The following is a 16,027-nucleotide window of genomic DNA, read 5'->3' on the forward strand; positions in this document are numbered from 1 at the left end:
AAATACCTAAGCCCATGTAAGGAGCTACTGTTGGGGCTAGCAACCAGGCAGTGGATTGATGGTATGTACTCCAAACTCTTATGGTGCCAATCAAGAAAAGATTTGTGTACCACTGACCTCATTAAGAGCCTGAAGATTCACAAATAAAAGGCTTAGATTCAGGTCTCTCTGGTGCCTAGGAAGGATTCAGTCTCTTGAGATTTATTAGACTCTGTAGAAAAAAGATGGTGCCAACTTTCTTATGTGGTCCTGGGAGGACTTGCTTATCTTTTTGGCCTCTGAGGGTTAGTGTGGAAACTAAATAAGAATGCAGGAAAGGTCTTCTATAATCCTAAATCATGGAAAGCCTCAGACTTTGCATCTCAGAAGACAATGGACCAGGTTTCTTCTTTTATGGGGTATAAAATGAAGACCTTGTTTTCTGACATTCCACTGGCACTTAGTAAAAGAAACACCTGTGCATTCCATCACACATAGATATGATGCCACTCAAAGTACTCAAAGTGACTTCCTGGTGGCTCAGACGGTAAAGCATCTGCCTAAAATATGGGAGACCCAGGTTTGATCCCTGGGTGGGGAAGATCCTCTGGAGAAGGACATGGCAAACCACTTCAGTACTCTTGCCTGGAAAATCCCATGGATGGGGGAGCCTCGTAGGCTACAGTCCATGGGGTCACAAAGAGTTGGACACAACTGAGTGACTTCACACACACAAAGTACTCAAAAGCTTGGTATCAAATCTTAAAAGTCAGTAAAGCCAAGGGAAAACAAATAAAAGTTACTAATTTTATGGAACCCAGAACCATAGGAAACACAGAACCAGAGGAAAAGAAAAAGCCCAACAAACAGCTCCAAGTAAAACAGAATCCCTACAAGAGAAAGATAATCAAACTAATTTATGATATTAAATTATGGCACTAAAAGTTTTCAATTTGAAAAAACATGACTTTCATACAAAGAATGAATGATCATTAAGGCCCAGTTGCAGGTCCTAGAATGTCATACAAAAAATAAAATAAAGAGACATGAAAATCATGATGGACTTGGATAATAAAACCAAGTAATCTAAAATATAAATAATAAGATTCCATAAACAATAAAAAGAATAGATATAAACAAGGAAGTAATTAAAGTAACTAGTTACCATTTAGTATTGAGTAGATATGGAAAGAAAATATCTTCAATTCAGTTCAGTTCAATTCAGTTCAGTTGCTCAGTTGTGTCTGACTCTTTGCAACCCCATGAATTGCAGCACCCCTGGCCTCCCTGTCCATCACCAACTCCTGGAGTTCACTTAAACTCATGTCCATCAAGTCAGTGATGCCATCCAGCCATCTCATCCTCTGTCATCCCCTTCTCCTCCTGCCCCCAATCCCTCCCAGCATCGGACTCTTTTCCAGTGAGTCAACTCTTCACATGACGTGGTCAAAGTATTGGAGTTTCAGCTTTAGCATCATTCCTTTCAATGAACACCCAGGACTCATCTCCTTTAGGAGGGACTGGCTGGATCTCCTTGCAGTCCAAGGGACTCTCAAGAGTCTTCTCCAACACCACAGTTCAAAAGCATCAATTCTTCGGTGCTCAGCCTTCTTCAGAGTCCAACTCTCACATCCATACATTACCACAGGAAAAACCATAGCCTTGACTAGACGAATCTTTGTTGGCAAAGTAATGTCTCTGCTTTTCAATATGCTACCTAGGTTGGTCATAACTTTCCTTCCAAGGAGTAAGTGTCTTAATTTCACGACTGCAATCACCATCTGCAGTGATTTTGGAGCCAAGAAAAATAAAGTCTGACACTGTTTCCCTATCTATTTGCCATGAAATGATGGGACCAGATGCCATGATCTTAGTTTTCTGAATGTTGAGCTTTAAGCCAATTTTTCATTCTCCTCTTTAACTTTCATCAAGAGGCTTTTTAGGTCCTCTTCACTTTCTGTCACAAGGGTGTATCATCTGCATATCTGAGGTTATTGATATTTCTCCTGGCAATCTTGATTCCAGCTTGTGCTTCTTCCAGTCCAGCATTTCTCATGATGTACTCTGACTATAAGTTAAACAATCAGGGTGACAATATACAGTCTTGATGTACTCCTTTTCTTATTTGGAACCAGTCTGTTGTTCCATGTCCAGTTCTAACTGTTGCTTCCTGACCTGTATACAGGTTTCTCAAGAGGCAGGTCAGGTGGTCTGGTATTCCCTTCTCTTTCAGAATTTTCCACAGTTTATTGTGGTCCACACATTCAAAGGCTTTGACATAGTCAATAAAGCAGAAATAGATGTTTTCCTGGAACTCTCTTGCTTTTTTGATGATCCAGCGGATGCTGGCGATTTGATCTCTGGTTCCTCTGCCCTTTCTAAAACCAGCTTGAACATCTGGCAGTTCACGGTTCACGTATTGCTGAAGCCTGGCTTCGAGAATTTTGAGTGTTACTTTACTAGCATGTGAGATGAGTGCAATTGTGCAGTAGTTTGAGCATTCTTTGGCATTGCCTTTCTTTGGGATTGGAATGAAAACTGACATTTTCCAGTCCTTGGCCACTGCTGAGTTTTCCAAATTTGCTGACATATTGAGTGCAGCACTTTTACAGCATCATCTTTCAGGATTTGAAATAGCTCACCTGGAATTCCATCACTTTCACTAGCTTTGTTCATAGTGATGCTTTCTAAGGCCCACTTGACTTCACATTCCAGGATATTTGGCTCTAGGTCAGTGATCACACCATCATGATTATCTGGGTTGTGAAGATCTGTTTTGTACAGTTCTTCTGTGTATTCTTGCCACCTCTTCTTAATACCTTCTGCTCCTGTTAGGTCCATACCATTTCTGTCCTTTATCGAGACCATCTTTGCATGAAATGTTCCCTTGGTATCTCTAATTTTCTTGAAGAGATCTCTAGTCTTCCCCGTTCTCTTGTTTTCCTCTATTTCTTTGCATTGATCGCTGAGGAAGGCTTTCTTATCTCTCCTTGCTATTCTTTGGAACTCTGCATTCACATGCTTATATCCTTCCTTTTCTCCTTTGCTTTTTGCCTGTCTTCTTTTCACAGCTATTTGTAAGGCCTCCTCAAACAGCCGTTTTGCTTTTTTGCATTTCTTTTCCATGAGGATGGTCTTGATCCCTGTCTCCTGTACAATGTCACGAACCTCTGTCCATAATTCATCAGGCACTCTGTCTATCAGATCTAGCCCTTTAAATCTATTTCTCACTTCCACTATATAATCATAAGGGATTTGATTTAGGTCATACCTGAATGGTCTAGTGGTTCTCCCCACTTTCTTCAATTTAAGTCTGAATTTGGCAATAAGAAGTTCATGATCTGAGCCACAGTCAGCTCCTGGTCTTGTTTTTGCTGACTGTATAGAGTTTCTCCATCTTTGGCTAGAATTCATTTATCCTAAAATCAGAAAAGATACAATTTATCCATTTTAGCAAAATTAAAAAATCATCATATACTCCATTTGAGAAATACTCAAGAAAATTTTCAGTCCCATGATTAATTAATTAGAGTTTAAGGGGACATTTAGAGGTGTGCAAAAAAGCAATAGCTGATAATGGCATGACTATGAAAATTGCAATAATAAAAGTGCTAAACAATCTTTCAGTAAAACAGATATATTGTAAGAGAAAGTTTATCATAGTCTAGAATCATTTATAATAAACTCTCACCATATAACCTAGAGTTAGGGAGAGAAGCAGTGAGGGAATGAAAGCATTATACAAGTTTGGGTTGGAGAGTCGATTTTTCTACTAACATTAAATACATCACTTGAAAAAAAAATTAATCATCAGAGAAAGGATTAGCAATTATATTAAATAGCATATTTCAAAACTATCCTGGACTCAGCCCAGAGCTCTGTGATGAACTAGATGGGGGAGGGGGGGCTGAAAGGGAAGTTTTTTTTTTAATTTAAATTTATTTATTTTAATTAGAGGCTAATTACTTCACAATATTGCAGGATACAGGATGCTTGGGGCTGGAAGGGAAGTTTAAGAGGGAGAGGATATGTGTGTACTCATAACTGATTCATGTTGCTGTAAAGCAGAAACCACCACAACATTGTAAAGCAACTTTATTCCAATTAAAAATTCAAAAAATTAAAAATAAAAGGAAACAAAAATCTAGCCTGGAAAACATAAGGAAGAACACCCAGCAGGTGGTTAACATTAATCACCTGGGGCTAGGAAGGTAGATCAATGAGAAAAAGACTAAGAAGTTAGTGAGGAAAAACTACTGCTAAAATATAAGTGAGAGTGTTCATAAAATATCCAGAATATGTCATATGATCACATTTATATAAAATTCTGTGTTTTTAGTGTCAGATGTGAATGTACAGGTGTGTTTATGTTGGCCGAATATAAATGAGGTCTCATTGACTTTGCAAGCAATTTTTTAAATTAAACTTTAGAAGTCTGATACCACTATGTATAGAAGAGCAGGAGTTGGAGGGAATTAAGGAAAGAGGAAGTAACATAAAATGCTTGACTTCTTGTCATTCTCCTCACAGGACACAGCGCTCCATCAAAGGTGTGGTACCCTATTGCTTTTGTTTCACTGTCATTGAACCTGGTGGTGCTGGCTGGACTGGGAGCCCTGGGCTTAATGCGTAAGTGTTCACTCTTTTCTGAGGCTGTCCCTTACTTTTCTTAGGCATATTGCAAATGAATCCAAATCCCAAGACATATCCGTATAAAACTTCCAGATAAACAGAGGAAAACAGGTTTCATTTTTGTATGCCCATGTAACACTAGTCATTCTTTTTAGGCTACCTTAATATCAGATTCCTTCAGTACAACCAATGCTGAAGAGAGTAATGTAAAGCCTATGTTTCTAAAAGTTATAAAATTAATGCAACAGAAATATACTAATTTAAACCCTGAGAGTTTTCATGAGGAGTCCATTTATTAGAAATAAATTCTTCATTTTCATGACATTTTTGAAGTATCTCTTCTCAAGCCTGGATGCCATTGGGAAACACTTATTCCCTTTCCATTCCCTCCTACAAGAGTGGGTACAAAGGCATTCTAAGGAAATAGAGGATGATTACGGCAATAATTGGAGAAGGCAATGGCAACCCACTCCAGTACTCTTGCCTGGAAAATCCCATGGACAGAGAGGCCTGGTGGGCTGCAGTCCATGGGGTCGCTAAGAGTCGGACACGACTGAGCGACTTCACTGTATTTTTTCACTTTCATGCATTGGAGAAAGAAATGGCAACCCACTCCAGTGTTCTTGCCTGGAGAATCCCAGGGACGGGGGAGCCTGGTGGGCTGCCGTCTCTGGGGTCGCACAGAGTCGGACACAACTGAAGCGACTTAGCAGTAGCAGCAGCACGGCAATAACTGTTTCTTTGTGTCCATTCTTCGTGATTGTTTCTCATTTAATTCTCATAAAACTTAAAGATTCTGTTAGGATTAAGGGCTGGCAAGTAAACTAATATCAGTCTTGTAGAAAAGATGGGTTTTGTTTAATAATCCACAAAATGGATATATTATGTTTTTTGAATCTTCTGATATTCTTAGGTACATGATTTCTCTTTTCTGAAATTCTTATTTTTTTAATTCTGAGGCTAGTATTTACTAATTCTATATCCATAAAATATGGTTATTTCTGTCCAAGAAACTCAAAAGTTACGACACGAAGCCTCACCAATGTATTCTGGTGACTCCTGGTCTCAAAAGTGTGGTTTGCATTTTTAAAAACTAACTATTGAATTACAGTCTTTTATTTTGAAATCTGTGCATCACATAGACATTTTTCGTTTTGTATTTTTAAACTTATTTGGGCATTTCCTTATATAAGAACTAGTATTCTGTTGAGTAACATCAAACATTATTATTTCAAATAAATGTTAATCTTAAAAGTATGTAAAGTTGATATTCTACTCTTATGTAGCTATCATTTTAAAACATGCTTTTTATTAAATTTTTAAATAACTGCTGTGTTATTAGTATAATTTATTGGAAGATTCTATGTGAAAGTTATTAATCTCCTTATATGAATTACAGATTACTACAAGCTCATTTTTAACAGCAAGACAGTTTATGATGTACAACTGAATGTAACAGATCATATGGAAACAACCACATTACCCACAGATATGCCTACAACTGTCTCAGGTGAGCACATCATTTTAATATGTTAGAATACACACTAAAGTGTTGAATAACTTTACTTCCAAGTACTGTGAAGAGTTAAAGCGGAAGGAAAATAAAAGTGAAAGATCTTTCTGTTTCAGAGTTATCAGTAACATAGTGTTCTCCAGTTTTCTCTCTTTTTTTCATTGTGTTCAAAGTCCTGAAATATTTACAAAATTAAAGAAAAACCATAAAAATATGGTAAACATGTATAGATTCTTCTGTTAAATAAGCATTTTCATCTATCTGTACTTAGTTTCTTTCTATGTTTAATTATTTTTTTTCAAATGAATTGCCTTCTGTCTCCTTAGACTAGGTTTTCTTAAAGCCCTTCTTTCTTCCTTCTTTAGTACTGACATTTAAACATTTTAATGGAGTTTCGCTGTGATGGTGTTTAGCTGGGTATATGGAAGATAAATATTCTGTATTCTCATATGTCTGAAATAAGTCTTTAACTTGGCTAGCTATAAATTTCATGGCTAAAAATTCACTTCTTAGAGAAAATTAAGGGAGTTACTTCATTGTCTCTGGGAAACAATGTTGTTAATAAGTCTGTCCCCAATATAATTTTTATTTTATAAAAATGACCCCACTTTAGCTGCTGGGGTCCTGACATTTTGGGTTTTTCTTGTGTATGAGTGTTTTGGAAGAACTAATGCTGACGCTCCAATACTTTGTCCACCTGATGCGAAGAGCTGACTCATTGGAAAAGATTCTTTTGCTGGGAAAGATTGGAAGCAAAAGGAGGAAAGGGCTGCAGAGGATGAGCTGGTTAGATAAAATCACCAACTCAGTGGACAAGAATTTGAACAAACTCCAGGAGATAGTGAAGGATAAGGGAGCCTGGCGTGCTGCAGTCTTCTCAATCTGAAAGTTTAGGGCTTTCAAATTTAGGGAGTATATGTGCTATTCCTTATAGTTTATTTTTTACTTCATTTCATTTCCTCTGTTTTTTCCATGACTTCTCTCTTTTGGATGTTCAGATTTACAAGTTTTCATCTTTCCTTTATATTTTCTGTTTATTTTAACACTAGATTCTGGAAGATTTCTTAAATTTTACTTTTTAATCTATTGATTATTTTTTGGCTATCATATTTTTGAATGATTCTTAAGTTTGTTTGTTTGTTTGTTTGTTTTTGTAGCATCCTATTCTTACCTTATGTATATACTCTTTTGGAGACATCTTTGTAAATTGATTAGAGATACATTTTAAAATATCAGTCTGTTTTTTTGAAATCATTTTGAGGAGGAAGGCTGTTTTTTCTTTTCGTTTTCTTTAATCATGAGAATTCTCTTTCATGTACTGCTTCTAAGTCGCTTCAGTCGTGTCCGACTCTGTGCGACCCCATAGACGGCAGCCCACCAGCCTCCCCAGTCCCTGGGTTTCTCCAGGTAAGAACACTGGAGTGGGTTGCCATTTCCTTCTCCAATGCATGAAAGTGAAAAGTGAAAGCGAAGGCACTCAGTCGTGTCTGACTCTAGCGACCCCATGGACTGCAGCCTACCAGGCTTCTCATCCATGGGATTCTCCAGGCAAAAGTACTGGAGGGGGGTTCCATTGCCTTCTCCTTTCATGTGCTGGTGCTCCTATATACCCTAGGATTTTTGCCTCTCTGTTGATACTCAAGAAAGGAAGTGATGGCTAGTGTGGATTGCCTCTATTGTTATTTTAAAAAATAAAGAAGATAGTTTTTCCATTAGATCTCTCTAGAAGTGAGAACTCTGAGTACTTTTTTCTTTTGGCCCTCTACTTTATTTCTTAAAATTTTTGTTGTAGTTTTACAATGTTTTAGTTTCTGCTGTACAACAAAGTGAATCAGCTATATTTATACATATATTTTAAGGGTGGAAGACCAGGGAGGAGTGATGAACAGGCAACTTTCCTGTTCAGATTAAGTTGGATATAAAGTATGGTGTCAACAATGATAGTAGAAACCAAGGCCTTGCCAGATAGCTCGTTCAATATTTTTAGAGATTAACAATATCCTTTCCTCCCCTGAAAATTGTATAAATGTCACTGATTTTCTTCCTCCCTCTCTTAACTTCTTATCTTCTTTTATCAAAAAGATGCACTGTGCACCATATGTCAAGCACCTGGGAAACCTAGAGAATATAATTTTTTTTTGGTATAACAGTTACAACAATTTCTCATCTTGAGTGTGACAGGAGAAGCAGACAAGTAAACAGAAAAATTATAATTCAGTGTAATAAGTGTTCATAAACATGAATACATAGTGCAATAAACCATATAGTTGGAGGAAACAGTTCACACTGAATGGGGTACAATATTTAATGCAGGGATTAGATGAGTGTTTCCATAAAAGTAATGAGATAGCAAGACATTCTCAAGAAAAATTTAAGATTTTCAAGATAAATGTATGACAGGAAACTAAGTGGATTAAGAGATAACACTGGAGTGCCATGAGGGTTCCTATAAATAATGGGAAGAAGTTGGATTTCAACCTGAAATCTATTTGAATCATTTAGAGAAGAGTCTTATAGAAATATCACTGAAAACACTGAGGTGGTAAATATCAGAACAGATACAGACTAAGGTCTTGCTTTTTTTTTTTTTTTTTTTTTTTGCAGCAAACAAAACATTCTGAAGTTTTCTCTGAGTGCTTTGAATATTCCCTTCATTATTTTTTCCCTTTATAGCCATGATTTTTCTTCAATCTTCAGATTGCTCCAGATCCAAATCTATTTCATCTCAGGCTGTGTTCTTTTCCTTCTCTCATATTTTAAGCAATCATCTCTTTCAAAATATAACTCCTGTTAATCATTTGAATGTATAATGCAAATATTTAGAAATTCTGATGTATATGCTAATTGATACTATATCTGTGCATACCTGTCATGCATGTGTGTGTATGTATCATATCTTTATAGACTGTCCTTATTCAGACCCAGCGCTTCACTTATGTTCAGAGATATGGATACAGTATGGAAGTAACTTCTATAACTTTTCTACCAAAATAATTTGTAATACGTGCGACAGCGACTGTGAGAAGAATCACTCCTCCCTGATGAATATGGATGATGGGGAAAACAGGAATAGAACCAAGGTTTGTGGTATGATTTGTGGTATGTCTGCAGCTATTTCTTGGTATTTTTAAAGTACAGGCACAGAGAATTTGGGTAAGAACATTAATTCTTGGCCATTCCTGATAAATGGCTTTCATGCCCTTCACTTTTGCTCTCTCCATCTGAGTGGAAAATTTCTATATCATTGAAAAATTCCTATATCACAGTTTCAGAAAGCAAGGATCTACAGTGATTAGAGTTGCTGGTTCATATGGTAAGCTATGGAAGTCTATTTCTTTGTTATTTCTTGTTCCCCGTGATTTCTGTTTTTTTGTTTTTTATAGAGTCAGGAAGGAGAGGGCAATTATGTATTTCCAATTGTGAGGTATATTTTAAATAATCACTCCTGCAGATTAAGTTACAGGATTCTCTTCCCCCTTAGAATTGTCCACTGATAAAAAGTCATCCTCTGGACTATAAGCCACTTAATTATCTATCTTATCCTCACATATTACAACTCTACTTGATCTTACTTAAGTTAAAATACAGGAAAATCAGATCAAGTTATGCTCATGCTTATTTTGCTGTTGTTGTTTTTCTTAATATTTGACTGTAGCAAAAATACCAAATTACCAACTGTAGAATGCCCCAACCCCTACTATCCAGAACAATATACCTGTTCATTTTCTTATAACACACAGCAAGCTCCAATCCAAAAGATTTTGTCCTCAGCATTAACCTGAATGTGGTTAAATGTCTCAGTGACCTTTGCCCTTTCTGGTTTTACTACCTGGATTATTTTGTATCTTTTGAACCTGATTAACCCAACTCAGGTTTCCAGTATGTGGCTTAATATAGGCATATAGTAAATAGTTTTTGTCACTACTCTTAATGCATTATTTAAACTTTTTGAGGTTTTTCACTGTTAACTGCATTATTCTTGAAACTCTTTCTTTGTTAGTTCCCATGGCATCATGCCTTCTAGCTGATGTTTTACTTAACTTCCAAACAGGCTCTATACATTATTCCTAAATTTAAGATTCAAAAACTGAAATTCATAGAGGATAAATAAATTTCTTAAGGTCACATGAGCAATAAGAAGCAGAAAGTAAGCTCAAAACCTAGTCTGCTTATCTCCAAAGACTGAAGTGTGTCTAAAAATAATTGGTTGACAATTTACAGATGACTCTGACAAGGGTATTTTTCATGTAATAAGTAATTTGGGTGAAATATTGATAACATTTCACACAAGTACTTCTTAAGTGTTTACTAAGGTCTGCAATGTGGACTGAATGCTGGTAATATGAGTGATACACATAATAAAGCTTTTAAACTAAGGTGGATTGAAATAATAAATAAAAAATTATGCAAATGATTATCTAACTGCAATTATGATGTTGCATTTATAAAAAATGAAAAACATAGCTTTCAAACTGGAAGAAAAGAAGAACAGATGTGTGCCATTAATGGCTTCCTTACTGAGTGGTTGTGAGGTCTTTTCGGAAATTACCTTATCTGACTGCTACTTACTTCTTTTCAGAGATCATTCTTCTGAGCTGGTTTTTCCTTAAAGAAGGAAGTTTCAAAGTTTGGGGCTTCCAGAGACCTTCACTACCTTGGTTACACTCCTCTCATCCAATTAAAAAAACTGTTTTAAATTGTGGTAAAATATGCATAACATTTGGAGAAGAAATGGTAACCCACTCCAATATTCTTGCCTGGGACTTCCCATGGACAGAGGAGCCTGGAGGGCTGCAGTCCATGGAGCCACACAGAATTGGACACAACTTAGCAACTAAAGAACAATAAATAACATTAAATCTCCTGGCTTAGCCAATTTTAAGTGTACAGTACATTCCCAACGCTGTGCCATCAATCTCTGCAACTCTTTTCATGTTGCAAAACTGAAACACCATACTCACTAAACAACTCCTCAATTTCTGTTTCCTCTGCCTCCTGGCAAGCCTGATTCCACTCTTTATTTCTGTGAATTTGACTAGGGTAATAGTCAATAAATGAATTTTACATTTAACTTTACATTTAATTGAATCATATAATATTTGTTTTTCTGTGACTGTTCATTTCACTCACCATAATGTCCTCAAGGCTCATCCATGTTGTAGTATGTGTCAGACCTCAAAGAGGATAGTTAGAGACCACTTGAAATCTGAATGAAGAAGAAGCATGAAAACAAACCTTAAACTCCAGATTTCCTCTTAAGAATCTTGGAAGTTAATGCAAGATAAAATACCTTTTATATCTCAAGAGAAGATTCATGATGCCAGGAAAAGTTTTAAAGATACTATGACTCATCTCAGCATAGGGCCCAGTGAGGAGGGAAAAATTAAAAGAGTAGGATAGACTACTGTTGAGTGAAAATTGTATAAATCTTAATTATGTTGAATTGGTTCATGGTACTTTTCAGGTCTACTATATCCTTATACTTTTCTGTATATTCTTTCTATTAATTTTTGAGAGTTTGATATTGAAACTCCAACTGAAAATCTTAATTTGTCTACTTAAAAAATAATTGTATTTTTTTAATTTCTAAAAATTTTCAGGCTTCTTTTTTTAATTAATTTAATTGGAGAATAATTACTTAACAGTATTTTGATTTTTTTGCCATACATCAGTGTGAATCATCCACAGGTATACATGTGTCTCCCCTATCCTGAATCCCGCTCCCTCCTCCCTCCCCACCCTATCCCTCTGGGTTGGCCCAGAGCACTGGCTTTGGGTGCCCTGCTTCATGCATCAAAGTTACACTGGTTATCTATTTTACATATGGTAATGTACATTTTTTTAAAGTAGTAATTGTAATATATAGTGGAACTAAGGGCTTCCCTGGTAGCTCAATTGGTAAAGAATCTGCCTGCCAATGCAGCAGGTGCAAGAGACATGGGTTCTCTCCTTGGGTGGGGAAGATTCCCTGAAGGAGGAAATGATAACCCACTCCAGTATTCTTGTCTGGGAAATCCCACGGACAGAGGAGCCTGGCAAGTTGCAGTCCATGAGCTTGTAAAGGGTCTAACACAATCGAGTGCACGTACATGCACACATGCAGTGGAACTATATATAACTTTGTTCTATGTTTTCCAAGTCTCATGTGGATGTGTTATCATACTTTCATAACTTAAAAAAGAGAGAGAGAGAAAAAAGAGTACATAAAGACAGGTAAATTGGAAAAGAATTGGGAGGTCTCATGGGAAAGGTTGAATGAATGTGATCCTATTCCATGGTGAACACAGAAAATTAGAACCTCTGCAGATGTCTACATGATGGGTTACCTGATGACTTGTTTTCACCTATCACCTGCTAACTGTTAAGAGTGTAGTAATGGTGTTAAATAGAACACTTGAGAAGAATAGAGAAGGTCTTCAAATCCCACTGAGGGTAAGGGGACAATGAACAAGGGAGCAGTAACATGAACGTTGAATGGAATTTTGATGACATGAACTTGTTTTTGTTGCACTTGAATTAGCTCCAAGCCATTCAAACTAACTGATGTTTCCTTTATTTATAGCTGTTCCTTAGATGTCGTCCATTATATATCTTCCAGACGCTTCTGAATTCTGTTTCCAACAACACAAATCAAACAGAAAGGAATGTTTCAGATATCTCCATTTTGACTTGTGAGTTAACCTGTTTCTTCCTCTTTTTTTGTCAATAATAAAGGAATACCTTGTGTGTTAATTTTGTTGATGTTTCTCTGACAGTCACCCTCTTACATGGTCAAAGATGTATGAAGGGCAAGAAAGATATCCTGGAAGCTTTTCTCTATCTTAGGCAATTCTTTTTTTGAAAAAAAAAAAAAATCTATTCTATACAGAAATTCCTTGGAATTGAAAGCACTGGGGGAAGAAATTCAGAAGTGTTGCTATACTTCCCTGCCTTTATTTTACATGACTGCTTCATGCTTTCCTAGGACATTAAGGAATGGAGACAAGGTATAAGGACAAAGTCAAATCAGGGTTAAGGACATTATCCAGTGCAATAAAAAATAAATTATCTCCTTGGAGCCAAGAAATTCTGCTTTGTTTCTAGTACTTTACATTGTTAAAGTAAATAATATGAGCTTATATACTTTACTAAAGGAAGATTATAACAATATTTTAAGTGAACTATAATCCAGATGACTATATGATTTATTGGTCATATGATTCATTTATTGACCGTATGATTTTGAGAGTGAAATGAGGCACTATTGATAATTATACCAAGTAATTATACCAATTGTACCAGGCATAAATCAATAGTGTCCTGGGAAAGCCAAGGTTACTCAATGACCTCTTGGGTAAAATTGGTAACAGACACATATATTCCCTCTTTTTTTTTGGATTCTCTTCCCATTTAGTTCTTCACCAAGCACTGAGTAGAGTTCCCAGTGCTATATAGTAGGTTCTCATTAATTATCTATTTTATACATAGTATAAGGGATTGAATAATCAATGCCAATATCCAAATACAGTAGAAATTAACACATCATTGTAAAGCAATTATGCTATGCTAAGTCGCTTCAGTTGTATCTGACTCTATGATCCTATGGACTGTAGCCCACCAGACTCCTTAGTCCATGGGATTCTCCAGGCAAGAATACTGGAGTGGGTTGCCATTCCCTTCTCCAGGGATCTTTCCAACCCAGGAATCAAACCTACGTCTCTTATGTCTTCTACATTGTCAAGGGGGTTCTTTATCACAAGTGCCACAGGAAACCCTGTGGAACAATTGTACTTCAATAAAAAATAATTTTAAAAATTCTAACAGCAGATGATAATAAAAAATAAAAAGTGGTAATAGATAGACCAGAGGTAGTTTTGAGTCCAAGAAAGTTGAGGGCACTAGAGAGTTCTAACAATAGTAGAAAGAATCAGCAGAGCTATTGGCACTGTCTTCTCTCTTAACTAAAATGATTTAACACGAAATGAGCAAGTTTTGGAAGTAAGAGTTTATCTTTACGAGGTAATTGTTTTTCAAGATAAAGAACAGGACCCATTTTTATTTATCTTTTTCTTCCAGGTTTGGTACCTCCATAAGTATTTCAAGTGCCAAAACAGTGAAGCATGCAGTGTTCAATGGAAATTTAACAATTGGAAAATCTAAAGAGTCTAGTAGTTATTGTACCTGTGAAAACAAAGTAGATGTACCAAATTCTCAACCTTATGTAAATTCAAGCACTTACAAGAGTTTAGGATATAGAAATGACTGTGTAAGCTGAAACTATGCAAAAACAATCTCAGAAACAAATGTGGTAAATTTGATTGGTTTGTGACCTTTAAAACTTTTTGTAAAAACATTAAAAACTCATCTTCAGTTGATTATAATTATACAGCAAAAGGTTTTTTTTTTAATAAAATTGATATTATCTGGTCCAAATTTAATTTGAAATATTAGAAACTTTGAGAATTAAAGTGGTTTATTTTGTTTATAAAGAGTAGTATAAACAGGGCTACAACTTCTTTCAATACACCTTATTATGTCTATACTGAAGGAATTGTTACACTCCTTTCTAAGTTGGGATAAGCTTTTATTGTTTTATCCTTTCTGTGCTCAAAGACATGAAATACTTTCAACAGTTTCTTTAATTGTGAAGTTTTTTTTTTTGTTTTTTTGTGTGTGTTTTTTTTTTTTTTTTTTTTTTGCTGGCATCACTTCCTTTAGACAGTTTCAGTGTCATTTTCTTCACACAACTACTTTTGTTAATATACTTTCTTCACTAAGTTCCTCTGACTGCATATTGAGACCCTCTAAAATGATGGTAGAGTCAATATTCCCACAGTGAGTGATTTCTTTCATAACTGTATTTAGATTATTATTTGTACAATGTGGTAAAAGTTCCTGTCATGCTATAAACATGTTATTCACTCCTTCTGACAGGATATTTGAGTATTTTCAGCTAGATGCTTTATGTCAGATTTCTAAAACTCAGCTAGAGAGTTTTTGATTGCATTATGATTGTATTATCAATAGTCTGCCCACATGTCCATCAAACATAAAAGGTCTTAAAAGACAAGATAATTCCTTGACCCCTTGACTGGATTAATGATGCTGCATTTAATGATAAACAGAAAATTTTCACAAGTTCACTCAAGCCCCTAAGAGAATTAGCATGACCTAGAGCATTATCTGAGTAGAAGTGCTCTAAAAACTATATTATTTTGCTGACAGTATCTCAACAACATGGAAACAAGGAGAAAAAGGAACGGTACACATTACTATCTATATCTGAACTGAATAAGAGATTCTCAGTGACCAACCCTGGAGAAAAAAAATTTTTTAAGTGACAAGATTGAGTATCTGTTGTTTACATAGGAGCAAAGTTTGTACCTCATGTGATTACTCAGAGTTAATACACTCTGGTAAATGAAAACTGAATCCTGTAGGTGGGAGGCTGATGTTTAGGTGAATCATAATCTCTGAAATTTGCACTTGTGAGAATCATGTAAAAATAATTTCTGATAGCTTTCAAAGTTCAAACAATAAATTAAAACAAACATCTGAGGTGTGCTCCATTTTATGATAATATGATTCTTTTCCTCCAGATTATTACATATATTTATCAACAGGAAATCTGTGAAGGATTCTCAAGACAACAGAGCTGATACTTAAGGAATATGTAATCTACCACTAATCCTCTCTTTTATGTTAACATATCCTTGGTGGTGGTGGTTTAGTCACTAAGTTGTGTTCGACTCTTGTGACCCCATGGTCTATAGCCTGACAGGCTCCTCTGTCCATGGGATTCCCAGGCAAGAATACTGGAGTGGGTTGCTATTTCCTTCTCAAGAGGATCGTCCCAATCCAGGGATCAAAACAGGATCTCCTGCATTACAGGCAGAATCTTTACCAACTGAGGTACAAGAGACG

The 16,027-nt window shown here is 36.0% G+C and overlaps 1 protein-coding gene across 4 annotated transcripts in view; it reads left to right on the top strand.

The window, feature by feature from the left end:
* Nucleotides 1–15,790, top strand: part of LOC109559677 (C-type lectin domain family 12 member B-like) — a 35,562-nt gene extending 19,772 nt beyond the window's left edge. For 2 of the 4 annotated variants that reach the window (XM_070790147.1, XM_070790144.1), the window contains exons 4-9: nt 4,510–4,608; nt 6,011–6,121; nt 7,454–7,531; nt 9,029–9,204; nt 12,687–12,795; nt 14,180–15,789. In XM_070790147.1, the coding sequence (XP_070646248.1) occupies nt 4,510–4,608; nt 6,011–6,121; nt 7,454–7,531; nt 9,029–9,204; nt 12,687–12,795; nt 14,180–14,196 (590 nt within the window). In that variant the 3' untranslated portion in view covers nt 14,197–15,789. Of the gene's footprint in view, nt 1–4,509; nt 4,609–6,010; nt 6,122–7,453; nt 7,532–9,028; nt 9,205–12,686; nt 12,796–14,179 lie in introns of all 4 variants that reach the window. The other 2 variants (XM_070790146.1, XM_070790145.1) reach the window with 2 other exon arrangements.
* Nucleotides 15,791–16,027: the final 237 nt, after the last annotated feature.

Source organism: Bos indicus, chromosome 5 (genome assembly GCF_029378745.1).
Source record: "Bos indicus isolate NIAB-ARS_2022 breed Sahiwal x Tharparkar chromosome 5, NIAB-ARS_B.indTharparkar_mat_pri_1.0, whole genome shotgun sequence".
Lineage (NCBI taxonomy): Eukaryota > Metazoa > Chordata > Mammalia > Artiodactyla > Bovidae > Bos > Bos indicus.